The sequence below is a fragment of the Chinchilla lanigera genome, unplaced genomic scaffold (genome assembly GCF_000276665.1).
Source record: "Chinchilla lanigera isolate Chin_1 unplaced genomic scaffold, ChiLan1.0 scaffold00023, whole genome shotgun sequence".
Lineage (NCBI taxonomy): Eukaryota > Metazoa > Chordata > Mammalia > Rodentia > Chinchillidae > Chinchilla > Chinchilla lanigera.
In genome coordinates, this window is record NW_004955424.1 from 11,304,960 (window position 1) to 11,317,294 (window position 12,335).

At 50.1% G+C, this 12,335-nt stretch overlaps 2 protein-coding genes across 2 annotated transcripts; both read left to right on the top strand.

The window, feature by feature from the left end:
- Positions 1-8: 8 nt before the first annotated feature.
- On the top strand, positions 9-7,720 carry Ccdc142 (coiled-coil domain containing 142). The gene is made up of 9 exons (XM_005385496.2): positions 9-1,226; positions 1,491-1,577; positions 1,654-1,806; positions 1,927-2,057; positions 2,131-2,244; positions 6,314-6,428; positions 6,643-6,820; positions 6,944-7,143; positions 7,268-7,720. The coding sequence occupies exons 1-9, from the start codon at positions 29-31 to the stop codon at positions 7,525-7,527; spliced, it is 2,436 nt and encodes an 811-aa protein (XP_005385553.1). The 5' UTR covers positions 9-28; the 3' UTR covers positions 7,528-7,720.
- A 98-nt stretch (positions 7,721-7,818) lies between these two features.
- On the top strand, positions 7,819-9,605 carry Mrpl53 (mitochondrial ribosomal protein L53). Its single transcript, XM_005385501.2, has 3 exons — positions 7,819-8,589; positions 8,677-8,789; positions 8,888-9,605. Exons 1-3 carry the CDS (start codon positions 8,498-8,500, stop codon positions 9,019-9,021), a joined length of 339 nt encoding a protein of 112 aa, XP_005385558.1. The 5' UTR covers positions 7,819-8,497; the 3' UTR covers positions 9,022-9,605.
- The last annotated feature ends 2,730 nt before the right edge of the window (positions 9,606-12,335 follow it).

Here is a 12,335-nt window from a genome sequence, read left to right on the forward strand (position 1 = left end):
AGTGGGCGGGCATCTTTGTTAGGGGCATATGCCGTCGACTACGGAGCGCGAGAGAGGCCATGACGGTCTCCGCGGCTCCTGCGTGAGGGACGGCTCTCGGTACGGGGCGGAGACCGAGCTACGGCAGGCGTTGGGAGGTGCGGGGCGGCGGGGATCGCTAGGTTCGTTCCCTGCTCGCTGCTCCATGGCCCAGGCGTCTCGCTCTGGTGGCCTGTCCCCGCTGTGGGCGCAAGCCGGGGGCACCGGGGAGGAGCAGTGGGAGGGAAGGTGGACGGGCTTTCTCCCCCGAGAGGGTCCTGGCCGGCAGGGGCCGCCGTTCGCCGCCAGCATCCTCGGCCTGGACCTCCGGCCCGGCGGAGCTCCGGGAGGGCCGCCGTGGTGGCCCGCGTTGGCAAACGAGGACCGCGATGCCGGCGAGGCGGATTGGAGGCGGGAGCCCGCAGGCGGCACCCCGATCCCTCCCGCGCTGCGGCGTCTCCGGCAGGTGCTGCTGCGGCTGCTCCGCGAGCGGGAGCAGCTCCTTCAGGCCCGGGACTGCGCCCGCCGCTTGCAGGCGGTCGTGCGCCTCCTGGGGACCCTGACCCCCAGCGCGCCCGCCCACGGCCCAGGCCCCCTGCCCCAGCTGTGCCGCGACCTGCAGCTGCACCCTTCCCGAGAAGCCGCCGTGCGAATCAGCCACCGGAACTCTCTGGAGCCGCTGCTTCTAGCGCGGCCCATCGGACTAGCGGCCCAGCGCCTGGATGCTGCCATCGAGATGCAGCTTCGCGCTCTGGGCCGGGATCCCTCCAGTCTGAGCCTGACGTCCCAGCTCGCAGAGCTGCTGCTGTCGCTTCCCGTCTACCACAGGCTGCAGGGAAAAGCCATGAGCCACATCCCAGGGGCAGCGCGCCCTTTCCCTGCAGACCGCGTGCTTCGTCTCCTAACAGGGGAGCGGGGTTGCCAGGTGGCAAGTCGGCTGGATGAGGCACTCAGGGGACTGTGCTTGCCGGACGAGCTCCGCAGGCGGTGTCAGGAGGAGCGGGAGCTGCTGCCGGGGTTGCTGGGCCTAGTAGGGGGGGTGGCCGGTTCTGGCAACAGTGGGCTGGGGCTTGGAGGAGCCGGAGCCCTCTGGAGTCGGTATTGGACGCTTCTGTGGGCAGCCTGCGCACAGAGGCTGGACCTAAATCTAGGACCCTGGAGGGGACACAGGGCAGTGGCGCAACAACTTAGCGAGGCGCTGGTTCAGGGTGAGTGACTGGACCTGGGTGGGCCTTCGGGAGGGCCCCAGTCCTCTGCTTCTCTCCAGTCTGCTCCCTCACTTGCCAGCCTGATGTCAGAAGCAGTCTGTTTGAATGAACAGGCCCTGGGCTCAGAATACCGCTTCTGGCCTTTCAGGGCCAAGTTTTGCTTTTCTCCCCAGTCTTGAGTTGTGGAGGACCCTTCTCTGAGTGGGGAGGGGCTGTGGAGAGGGAGACCTTATGCTCAGGCTCCAGGGTTATTTCTCTCTCTAGCATCCCTGCCTCAGGAGTGTGTGAAGGAGCTGGCTTCTTTGTGCCACAACCTACTTCATCATTCTCTTATCCGGAGCTGGGACCAAGGTGAGAAGAGTCTCCTTTGGGGTGAGACAGGACCCAGGTTGCCCCTCCTGTATCAGAGTGTACCCCTCATCTTCAGGTTTCTGCCAGGCCTTGGCATCGGCAGCCCTTGGGGATCAGAGCAGCCCTGCCTCGCACTCTCATACTACTGAACTGTTGGAGCAGCTTTTTGCCCCACTCTTAGACACCCTCCAAGAATGCAGGTCAGGATTGATCCTCTGTCAGCCTCCAGGTGAGCTGTGGGCTGGGAAAAACAGCTGAAGATACCTTTTTGTTCCCACTCTACTCTGAAGTCTGCTTCCTCCCAGAGGTGCTCCATGACCTGTAAGATGCTCTGCTACTCTGCTTCCAGGCCCAGCACCTGTTGCCCTAGGGCTCTGTACCCTGCAGATCACCTTGCTCTGGTTGGTGGGCAGAACTCAGCAGCACCTGGCAGCATGGGCCCCAGATTCCTTCCTGCTCCTGATCCAGAAGCACTTACCTGTGAGTGGCTGGGAAGCGGGGATGGGGACGGTTTAGGCTACACCAAGCCCTCACTTCCTGTTTCCACCCATAGCCTCTATTGAATGAGGCCGAAGCTTTATCCAGTCTGACTTCAGAGGAAAACTTAACTCTGGAAGTGGAGCAGCAGCTAGGCCTGGAGATCCAGAAGCTGACTGCACAGATGCAGGTGAGGAGAACAGGGAGGGGTCCTCACAGTAGCAGCTTAAGACCCTGTTCTCTGCCAACCTAGGGGGAAGGGCAGAGTGAAACATCTCAGTGTCTTGCAATCCTTGAAGTCTTCACTAGATTTATTTTTTCTTGCTTTGTTAGTTTTTTTGTTTTGTGTGTGTGTGTGTGTGTGTGTGTGTGTATGTGTGTGTGTGTGTGTTAGCACGTGCATGTATGTGTTGCTGGGGATTGAACCTGGGGCCTCACATACACTAGGCAAGCAGTCCACCACCAAGGTACGTCCCCAGCCTCTTTAACTTTCTTCTTCCTCTTTTTTTTTTTTTTGATACTGAGAATCCAACTCAGGACCACAAGCTTGCCAGGCAGGCGCTGTGCCACTGAGCTACACCCCCAACCCCCTCTTTAACTTCTTACTGTAGGAAATTTTAAACATATACAGTTGTAGAGAGAAGGTAGAGTAGACCCCATATTCCCACCACCATGGCTTTAAATATTATCAACTGATGGTCAATTTCGTTGCATTTATAGACCTTTCCAATAACATCAGACTCCGATTTGGTGATATTAATAGCTGCAGACAGTCACTGTCTAGACTCATTATTTCATTAGAGGTGGCAAAAGGGTGACATTCCACCTCTATCACTCCTTTTTCATTTATTAGTTGGATAACTCCTATAAAGAGAAACCTACCCTCACTAATGATTTGGATAAATTTTGTAAAGAGAGGTAAATTTTGTAAAGAGAAATCGGGATAAATAATTGCTTCTTTTTTCTTACCAGTGTTCAGTACAGTGTTTCTTCCTTTAAAGTGTTTCTCTTTAAAAGTATAATATGTGTTCTTATTAAAGTAATATATGTCCATAGTGTAAAAAGAGAAATAGGTTAGGTAAGGTGCCTCCCATCTGTAATTCTAGTATTTGAAATGCTGACACAGGAGGAGGAGACCCTGTCTCAAAATAAAAAATCAAAAGGGGCTGGGGGTGTAGCTCAGTGTTACAGTGTTTGCCTATTATGCACAAGACCATGGATTCAATCCCTACCAACCCCCTTCCACACACTCATACACACACACACACACAAAGTGAAATTGTTAAACCATGTTTTTTTTTTTTTTTTTTTCCTTTTGGTACTGGGGATTAAACCCATCGCCTTCACACTGAGCCATAGCCCTTTTTATTTTACTTTTTAATTAAGTTTCTAATACATTTTAGGTATACATAATGACCTTTTTCATCATAGGGAATTTCTATGTGTACATGATACATCATGATTCTTTTTTTCCCCATTCCCCTACCCTCCCTTCAACCCCTCTTCCCCTCCTTATTTACAAAAGCTTTGTTTCCATTTTTCTTTTTTTTTCTCATTATTTCTTTTCCCTTCTTTCCTTTCCCCCTCTCCCCTTCCTAGTTCCTTTGAACATTTTCTTCCGATTTCCTAATATCTATTATACATTTTGGTCCTCATTTACACTTTTGGTTTCTCACACCAGAGAAACAATGCCCCGGCCCTTTTTTATTTTGAGGCAGGATCTTGTTAAGTTGTACAGGCTGAGCTTAAATTCCGATCCTTCTGCCTTAGGTTTACAGGTGTGCGCCACCACACCCAGCTCCTAGATTAGTATAAGGCAGCCAGTGGAAAAAAGAGCACTTTATTTGCCCCCAGCCCCACTTTGGATTCCTGTTTTAGACTGGTAACTTTTGCCATACTTGGCTGTTTCTCCTAGGAGCTTCTATATTTACGAATGAAGCCATTAAACTTCTATTTTAATTTTGCCCCATTTTGCACATTATCTACTCCTACCATGGAACATGTCTTTCTGTTTTTCTCTTCCTACCCAGTTTTCTCCTCTTTGCCCTGAACGGAGACATGACTGTAGAGTTCATGTCGACCCTCTTCCCCTTTCTTCTACATTTCTGATTACCCATAGTGTCCTTTTTCTTTTTTTTTTTTCTTTTTTTTTTTTTTTTTGTCTTTTTGAGACAGGGTCTCGCTATGCAGTTCAGGCTGGCCTTGAACTCATCTTGTAGCCCAGGCTGGTCTCGAACTTGCAACGATCCTCCTGCCTCAGCCTCCCGAGTGCTGGGATTACAGGCGTGCGCCACCACACCCGGCATACCCATAGTGTCTTGATGTATGAATTCCCATCGTTTAGTTTTTCTGGCTACCAGAGTTCTACTCCAGCATCTGCATTTGCCTCTCGGGCATTTCCACCTCAACCACTGCTTTCTCCTTATTCAGCATGCCCAAGAGCAGGCACACCATGAGTAGGGCAGGCAGTAGTGGTCATGGGAGCCCTTAGGAAGGAAGACCAGGGTAGGCATGGGCCGTAAACAGAAGGTTCCACATGGGACCTAGGGCTCGAGTTGGTGGCTGGGCAGCTTCAGTGGAACAGCAGTGATTATCGGAGGTGTGCTGTTCATAATCTTTGGAGAGTAAAAGGGAGATGGCCTGACCAGAGCAGACTATGCTGGGAAGGTGTGGGGCTTGGAGTAAGAAGTGAGTTGGCATCCAGTTGGGGAGGGCATTGGACTCCAGCCCACAGAATGGGGCTGTGTCTCATGAGTGGTGAGGAGCTATTACGGTAGCAGAAGGGGCACACTGAAGATGGTGACAGAAGTTTGATCTAGCTATAGGAGCATTTTAGAGGGGAAGTGGGAAGACATGGGATGAGAAGCGTTCAGCTCTTGGTAGTTAACAGAGCAAAAAGGATAGGGATAGAGTGCTCCCTCTGTGGACCGAACACCCGCAAAGCACTGCACAAGCCTTGCTCCTCTGGCTGGTGATTGTATTTTTGAGTGTCTGCTCTGTCTGCTTTAGCACATATAACCCTGGGATGAGAAAGAAGAACAGATGCTGTATGTTTGTGCCCCAGCTTGCTGCTAAGATCTCAGAATGGGTTGGGGAGCCTTTTACTATGTACTTCGTATCCCCAAGTCCAAAGATAAAAGAGCAAAGGGTAATTTCCTTTATATAATATATAAAGAGAAGGGGAATCTGGTTTGCTGGAAAACAGAAGAGTTCCGACTTAGATAGGCTGTTGTCAGATGTACCAGGAGCCACATGGGCTCTATCCCATACCTGGCCCCTCTGGCTTGCTTTCTCTCTCTCTCTCTCTCACTCTCACTCTCACTCTCCCTCCCAGGGACTGAACCCAGGGCCTTCACACTGAGTTACATCCCAGCCTGTTTGTTTATTTAGAGACAAGTTCTAAGTTGCTAAATTGCCTAGGCTGAGAGCCATCTCGCAATCCTCCTGCTTCAGCCTCTCAGAGTGCTAGGATAACAGTGATGTGCCACTATGTCTGGTCTTCTTTTCTTTCTTTAGATCCCCTGGCATCCACATTTTCTTTAAAGAGCTGCCACCATATACCCCATTTCTTGGGGTTCCTCTCCTCCAAGATGGGTTACTCAGCAGAAATCCTCTTTATTGCTGTCTTCTCTTTTGGGATAATACACCTACTAAACAAGCCCCCCAAACAAACCCAGCATATAGGCCTTTTCTGGATTCATGAATTCTATTGCTCTGGAGAAATAGTAGTAGGCTGTCAAGAATATTTAATGTAAGGACATTCCAGAGGTTGCTGAATCCCAGAACATTACAATAGTGAATGTGTCTGATCTGCATACAGTTCCCGCTTGCTTTTTGTAGATTATTATGATTCCTCCTTTTCCCTCAACTTGTGCCCATCTGAAAATCATCCCTCTGTCAGTCATGTGCTTTTGCACATAGGTGGTACTTTTACACGTTAAGAGGGTAGTAGTCTCTTTTTTCCCTAAAGTTCCTATAGAATGAAGTGAACCTTGAAGATTTTTTCATCCACTGAATCCAGCTGAGGAGAGCAGGGTAACCCTAGGACAATTATTTCTACTGTAATTTGGGTCTAGACCAATCGGAAAACTCAGTGTAAGCTATGGCATCTCACCCAGAAAATTCCCAGACCTGCACAATTACACATTCAATTCTGGGGTTCTATGGACACCAAGATGAAAACCTCGGGTATACGCAGCATCATAATTTGGAAAGTTCCTGACAAATAGGCCCCTTTTACTTTCTCCCTATCCCCACAGCTCCTGCCTGAAGAGTCACTAAGTCTTTTTTTCCAAGAATGTCATAAACAAGCCACACAGGGCTTCAAGCTTTACATGCCACAGGGTCGGTACTGGAGGCTGCGTCTCTGTCCTGGTAACTGTTCATCCTAGATTCTCCTCCAGGGTTCCCGGGGGTGATAGTGTCCCCGTCCTTGCAAATCCTGCCCCACACCTCTGCCTCCATTCTGGTCTTCACCTTCTGTGCTCTCCCCTCCTGCCATCCTAGCCTCTTCGCCCGAACACTCCATTTAGGGACCCCGTGGATCTTCACAGCCTCATGGTCTGTCCTTTCTTTTCTCTCCCTCCAGAACTTCCCCGAGTTCCTAGTGAGTACGCTGGGTTGGTGGTTCGCACTGTACTGGAGCCGGTGTTGCAAGGAGTGCAGGAACTGCCACCCCAAGCCCAGGCCCTCGCCCTCAGTCAGGCGCTGACAGCCATCCTGGGTGCCTGGCTCGACCACATCCTTACGCATAGGATCCGGTTCAGGTGGGAAGGAACGGCACCAGTGGCAGGGGGATGAATGGAACTGGGGAAAAGGCGGGGGATGGGTGGCGGTGGAGCAGTTCGGAGAGGAAGGAGTAGGGTGGCCATATTGCACTGGACATTCAGCCTGCAGGGGGCGCTGCAGCTCAGACAAGACTTTGGAGTGGTCAGGGAGTTGCTGGAAGAAGAGCGGTGGGACCTGTCCCCGGAGCTTCGTCAGACTCTGCTCATGCTCGGCATCTTCCAGCAGCTAGATGGGGCCTTGCTGTGTCTACTGCAACAGCCTCTGCCCAAAACGCGAGTCCACAGGAGGTCCCTTTGTTGCTGTGAGTCATTTTCTTTACCCAACCCCAGCCCGCTGCCAATTGCTTCAAGCGACCCACACCCTACCTACCTTTGATCTGGTTTTAGCATCTATCAGCCACTTAACTTCCACTCCTGCCTTACCAGGTGTTTGTAATGAGGTCCAGACCATGGGATTGGCCAGCAGCAGCCTCAACAGCCTGGAGAACTTGGAGCCCTCTCTACAGCCTGGAGTAGACAACCCAGCCCAGACAACCCAGTTGCAAAGCACCCTGGGGATTGGGAGAGCTAGCCTTGAGGCTTACCTGGTAGGAAATCAGCAGGCCTGGCTTGCCCTTAGGCAGCACCGGCGCGCCCCTTGGTCCCTGCCTTTTCTTGGCTGCCTGGGGACCAGTCCTGAAGCCTGAGAGACCTAGGATTAGGAGTTCTTCATCTCTGAATGGAAAACCATGGACATTTGGAACTGCAATTTCAAGAAACCTAGACCTGAGTGTTTAGAAGAAAGTATACATAAACTGCATAGCGCCTGGAATTACAAAAGACTCCAAGATCATTCTAGTGCCTGTAATCCACAGTAAAGAGCAAAATCATTGCCTGTAACCTGGAGGTCAGCATCTGTGTGGGGCTCAGGCCTAGTTCTCTCTTCTGACAAGATCTCAGGGATAGAGGGTTAGATCTCAGGAGAAAGGGAAGACCATAGAAAACAAGCTAGATGGTGCTTCCTCATAAATCCCAGGACCCAGGCTAACAACGGTTAATTCTTGGAGAGCTACAGAGGTGAAATAAGCACGTGGATCAGTCCTAAGGGGTGTGTTATCCTGTGTTCCTTCCATTACTATTTTCAGTCATTTAAGAATATTGGGCTGCGGGACCTTCCATTTAAGCTTTGGTTATTCGGTTACCTGAATAGAATTTACATCCTGGCAGGCAGATAATCACTGCTATGGCAGTGTCCTCTCCTTGAAGGGAACCAGAATTTAAACTGGCGTTAACCTAGATCTGGCACAGAAAGATACGGAAAGGGAAAGGCTGCAGCTACAGAAGACAGGTGTTTTTGATGCAAAGGCGTTTTTTTGTTTTTATTTTTGTTTTTGCAAAGGCGTTTTGCACTATTGTTTTCGCAGCAGTACAAGTGGACTTCACCATGGGTAGTACTTACTGACCGTTGTGGGTCCCGTCACATCCTGTAACGAAATCACCTCTTCCTCCTTGCCTTCCTCCCCTGGGGCTGGGGACCCAGGGCGGCAGTTTGGAAGCACCGGCTGGGAGTCTCTACCCGGAAGCAGCAGAGGGCGGCAGAAGGCTCAGGTCGGTCCTCCGCATCCGTATCCTAGCAACACTCCCCGCCGCCGGAGTGCTTCCGGGGCGGAGGTCACCATGGCGGCCGCCCTTGCTCGGCTCGGTCTGCGGTCGGTCAAGCAAGTTCGCGTTCAGTTTTGCCCTTTCGAGAAGAACGTGGAGTCGACGAGGTACGGGAGAGGTGAAAGGGGAGGGTGGGGAAGGGCTCCGCCTTTGGCTTCCCCCAGCCCGAGCGCTCACACCCCGCACCCCCGCAGGACCTTCCTCCAGGCGGTGAGCAGCGAGAAGGTTCGCTCCACCAATCTGAACTGCGCGGTGATCGCGGACGTGCGGCACGACGGCTCCGAGCCCTGCGTGGACGTGCTGTTCGGTGGGCGCGGGCGGGCGGACGGACGGACGGGCGGGAGGGGCGCGGCGCCGCCACCCCGCAGTGCCCCGGGGCTGAGCACTGTGTTTGGATCTTGCCAGGGGACGGGCACCGCCTGATCATGCGCAGCGCCCACCTCACCGCTCAGGAGATGTTCGCCGCCTTCGCCTCCCACGTCCAGGCCAGAAGCGAAGCGGAGAGCGGGGAGAAGCCAGGCGCTGGTACTGGGCGCTGACAGCGAGGAAGAGACTAAAGCACTGATTTTGGCCTAAGACCAGGACACTTACCTGAGAAGACATGAACTTTAGTCATTCAAGTAACTATGGGAGGGGGCCGGGGCCGGGGCCGGAGGCAGGGGCGGGCCGGGCGGGCCGGGGGAGCTTCACCGCTGCTGGGGCGAGATGGGGTGGGAGGGGTCTGGACAAACAGGGGTTTTTTTCCGCTTTGTAACCATCACTTACTGCTCAGTTCTTTTGAATTTGGCTTTTTCCACCACTCAACGTACCTTTTAATTTTTTTTTTTTAACCAAACTAGTGCTGTTTTCTCAGTCCTTACCTTTCTTAGTAGTTTCTTCCACTCTTAATTCACCCCCTTGTGGAAGCTCTCTCCCTCTTGTATCTTTTCCTTTTCCTAACTGTGAAGGCTTATTGCCCTCACCCTTGTTTTTCTTCTCTTTATCCCTGGGACGTCCTATTCTCCGTACCATAAAGCTTGCATTTTTGTTTGATTCTTCTCAACTTGTGTGTTATAGTAAGTTTACTTATGCCAACTTCCTCCAACATGCTTTGTGTGAAATAAAATTGATAATCATACATATACATATGTTTGCCTCTTCCACCTGCCTTCCCCATACATTTTAAAAAGGTTATTCTGGCCCCTTTCTTTCCCGCATATTTTGTTTATGAGTTTAAAATGTTCTATAATTTCTAAAATCTCCTAAAAACGATCTCTCTATTCCCACTCATTTGCTTGTATTACTGCCGCATTCTCATGTCTGGTCTCCTTTCTCTTAATTGTTTTTGCTACTTAATTTTCTTTCCAAAGCACATGACTGGGTTACCTCAAATCTGTACCTGTTTGCCAAAACATTGCATGAAGTGGGTTTTTGTTTTTGTTCTTTTTTTTTTTTTTTTTTTTTTTTTTGGTGTTTTTTGAGACAGGGTTTCACTATGCAGTTCAGGCTGGTTGTGAACTCACTTACTACCCCTGGCTGGCCTTAAACTCACAGCGATCCTCTTGCCTCAGCCTCCCAAGTGCTGGGATTACAGGCATGCACCACCACACCCAGCTAATTTGTGATCTTAATAAAAAAATTGGGAAAAAAATATAAAAAGGAAATCATTTGTATTTAAATTTGAATACTACATCTAATATCTGATGTATATAACAATATATATTTAATTACAATATTTTTTAAAAGATAAAAATATGATTGTGGGTAGGTGTGACAATGGCTAGAGGGACATAAGGATATAGAACAGACTGAGGGGACATAGTGGCGCCCATCTGCAGTCCCAGCACTCAGGAGGCTGAGACTGGAGGATTGCCTGAAGTTTGAGGCTGGTCAGGGCTACACAGTAAGATCCTGTCTCAAAACAAACAAACAAAACCAGGCTGAAGCTGTAGCTAAGTGGTAGAGCGTGTGCTTACTGCCCCCGACAGGCATGGAGCTCAATCCTCAGCATGTACATTAGCCATGCACAGAGTACAGAATAAGGTTTTTGTTGTTTAGCATGGAATGGGCTTCTTTATGAAAATACTTTTTTCCCCCTGTCAGAACTAGGGATTGAATCCAAGGCCTGTGCAATAAGCTACATCCCCAGCCCTTTTTTAATTTTTAATTTTGAGACAAGGTCTCACCAAGTTGTCCAGTCTGGGCTTGAATTCTCAGTCCTGCTTCAGCCTCCCAAAGTGCTGGGATCTCAGTTGCACTTCTGACCTACCATCAAAGGGAAGGTTAAGGTTTCTAGATGAACCTGAGGCACATATACTGTCTCTCTCTCCACATCTTTGTTGACCTAAGCTATCGTTTGCCTAAGTTTCTCTTGTTTCTTGGGACTGTAGGAAGTCAAACACCTTCTACTAAGTACAGGCACCATCCTTATTGTCCAACTTGCAGCCTGTGGGCCACTTGCCCTTTCTAAATGTTATAATAAAAATATAGTAAAAGGGAAACATTGTTGCCTACATTATGTATTCTCCATGTGGCCCAAAGACAATTCTTTTTTTTTTTTTCATTCACTGAAGGAGTGAACAAAGAATTCTTGTTCACTCATTGTAGCCCAGGCAAGTCAAAGAGTTGGAAGTTCACTTAAAGAATTATAGGCTGAAGGGTTGGGGTTGTAGCTGGGTGGTACAGTGCTTGGCTAATATGCATCAGGCCCTGGGTTGCAGTACGGCATTAAAAAACACCCCTTTTTTTGAGCCAAGGTCTCGCTATATAGTGCAGGCTGACCTTGAACTCTCTTATGTAGAGAGAGGCTGGCCTTGAACTCACGGCAACCCTTCTACCTCAGCCTCCTGAGTGCTGGGATTACGGATGTGTGCTACCATGCCCTGCTCAAAACAGCCCTTCTGCCCGTCATCAAGTGCATATACTTGCTTCCAAGCCTAACTATGTCTTTCTACAAGACTCAGAATCAAGCGATTCCTGGCCAAGAAGCAAAAGCAGAACCATCCATTCCTCGATGGATTTGGACGCAGACTAGTAAGAAAATCAGATACAACTTCAAAGTTGGAGGAGGACCAAACTAGTACTGTAAGGAACTGCACATGAGCTGCAGTATATTTACTCTCTTGCAGTCCACAAAATGATACCTTGTTTATCACAATCAGAACTATATCACCATATTAAGCTTAACAAATACTACTGGCTGGACAGTTGAAGGTGCTTAATCAGGAACCTTATTCATTTTCTGATCAGCACTAGTGTGTCAATAAATGTTTAAAACACCAAAGACTGAGTGAAGAGGCACATGCCTGTAATCCCAGCACTAGGGAGGCTGAGGCAGGAGGAGCTAAACGAGTTAAAGCCCAGCTTGGACTCCATAGTGAGTACAAAGCTAGCCTGAACTACATAGCGAGACCCCGTCTAAAAAAAGACAGGAAAAGGAAAAAAAAATTGAGTGGAGATATGACTTGTGTGAAGTCTTAGGTAGGCTTAAAGACAGCTAAAATCAGACCCTAGGCCGCCTCTTGGGTCCTCTCTCCGCTCCACGAGGGAAAACACGGAAGGTGGGCAAAGCGATCCCGCTCGGTTCAGCTACACCTGCGTTTGAGGCCAGTCACTCGCAGCTGTGGGTCTGGGCGGTGGTACTTGTACTGTACGGTACAGGCTACGGTTTTCCGCCTCCTGATTGAGGCGGGGATACGCCTCATGCTAGCATATTATCGTTATTGTAAAAAAGAAACTCAACATGAATGGGTTTTCTCCGCTAGCCTGTGAAAGGTACGAGGACGCCAAACAAGCGCAGAGCCAGCGGGTGGACTCGGCCCGGGCCCCGCGGGCGACGGCGGTTCCGGTCTGGGGGGGCTGGACCCGGCGGGGG

What these genes read in the sequence shown, in the direction of transcription:
- Ccdc142 (XM_005385496.2), top strand. Translation starts at nt 29, where the DNA reads ATGCCGTCGACTACGGAGCGCGAGAGAGGCCATGACGGTCTCCGCGGC. An exon ending in TGATCCAGAAGCACTTACCT is followed by an intron (nt 2,058 to 2,130) that starts GTGAGTGGCTGG and finishes TTCCACCCATAG; the next exon opens with CCTCTATTGAATGAGGCCGA. An exon ending in AGCTGACTGCACAGATGCAG is followed by an intron (nt 2,245 to 6,313) that starts GTGAGGAGAACA and finishes CTATCCCCACAG; the next exon opens with CTCCTGCCTGAAGAGTCACT.
- Mrpl53 (XM_005385501.2), top strand. Translation starts at nt 8,498, where the DNA reads ATGGCGGCCGCCCTTGCTCGGCTCGGTCTGCGGTCGGTCAAGCAAGTT. An exon ending in AAGAACGTGGAGTCGACGAG is followed by an intron (nt 8,590 to 8,676) that starts GTACGGGAGAGG and finishes GCACCCCCGCAG; the next exon opens with GACCTTCCTCCAGGCGGTGA. An exon ending in CTGCGTGGACGTGCTGTTCG is followed by an intron (nt 8,790 to 8,887) that starts GTGGGCGCGGGC and finishes GGATCTTGCCAG; the next exon opens with GGGACGGGCACCGCCTGATC.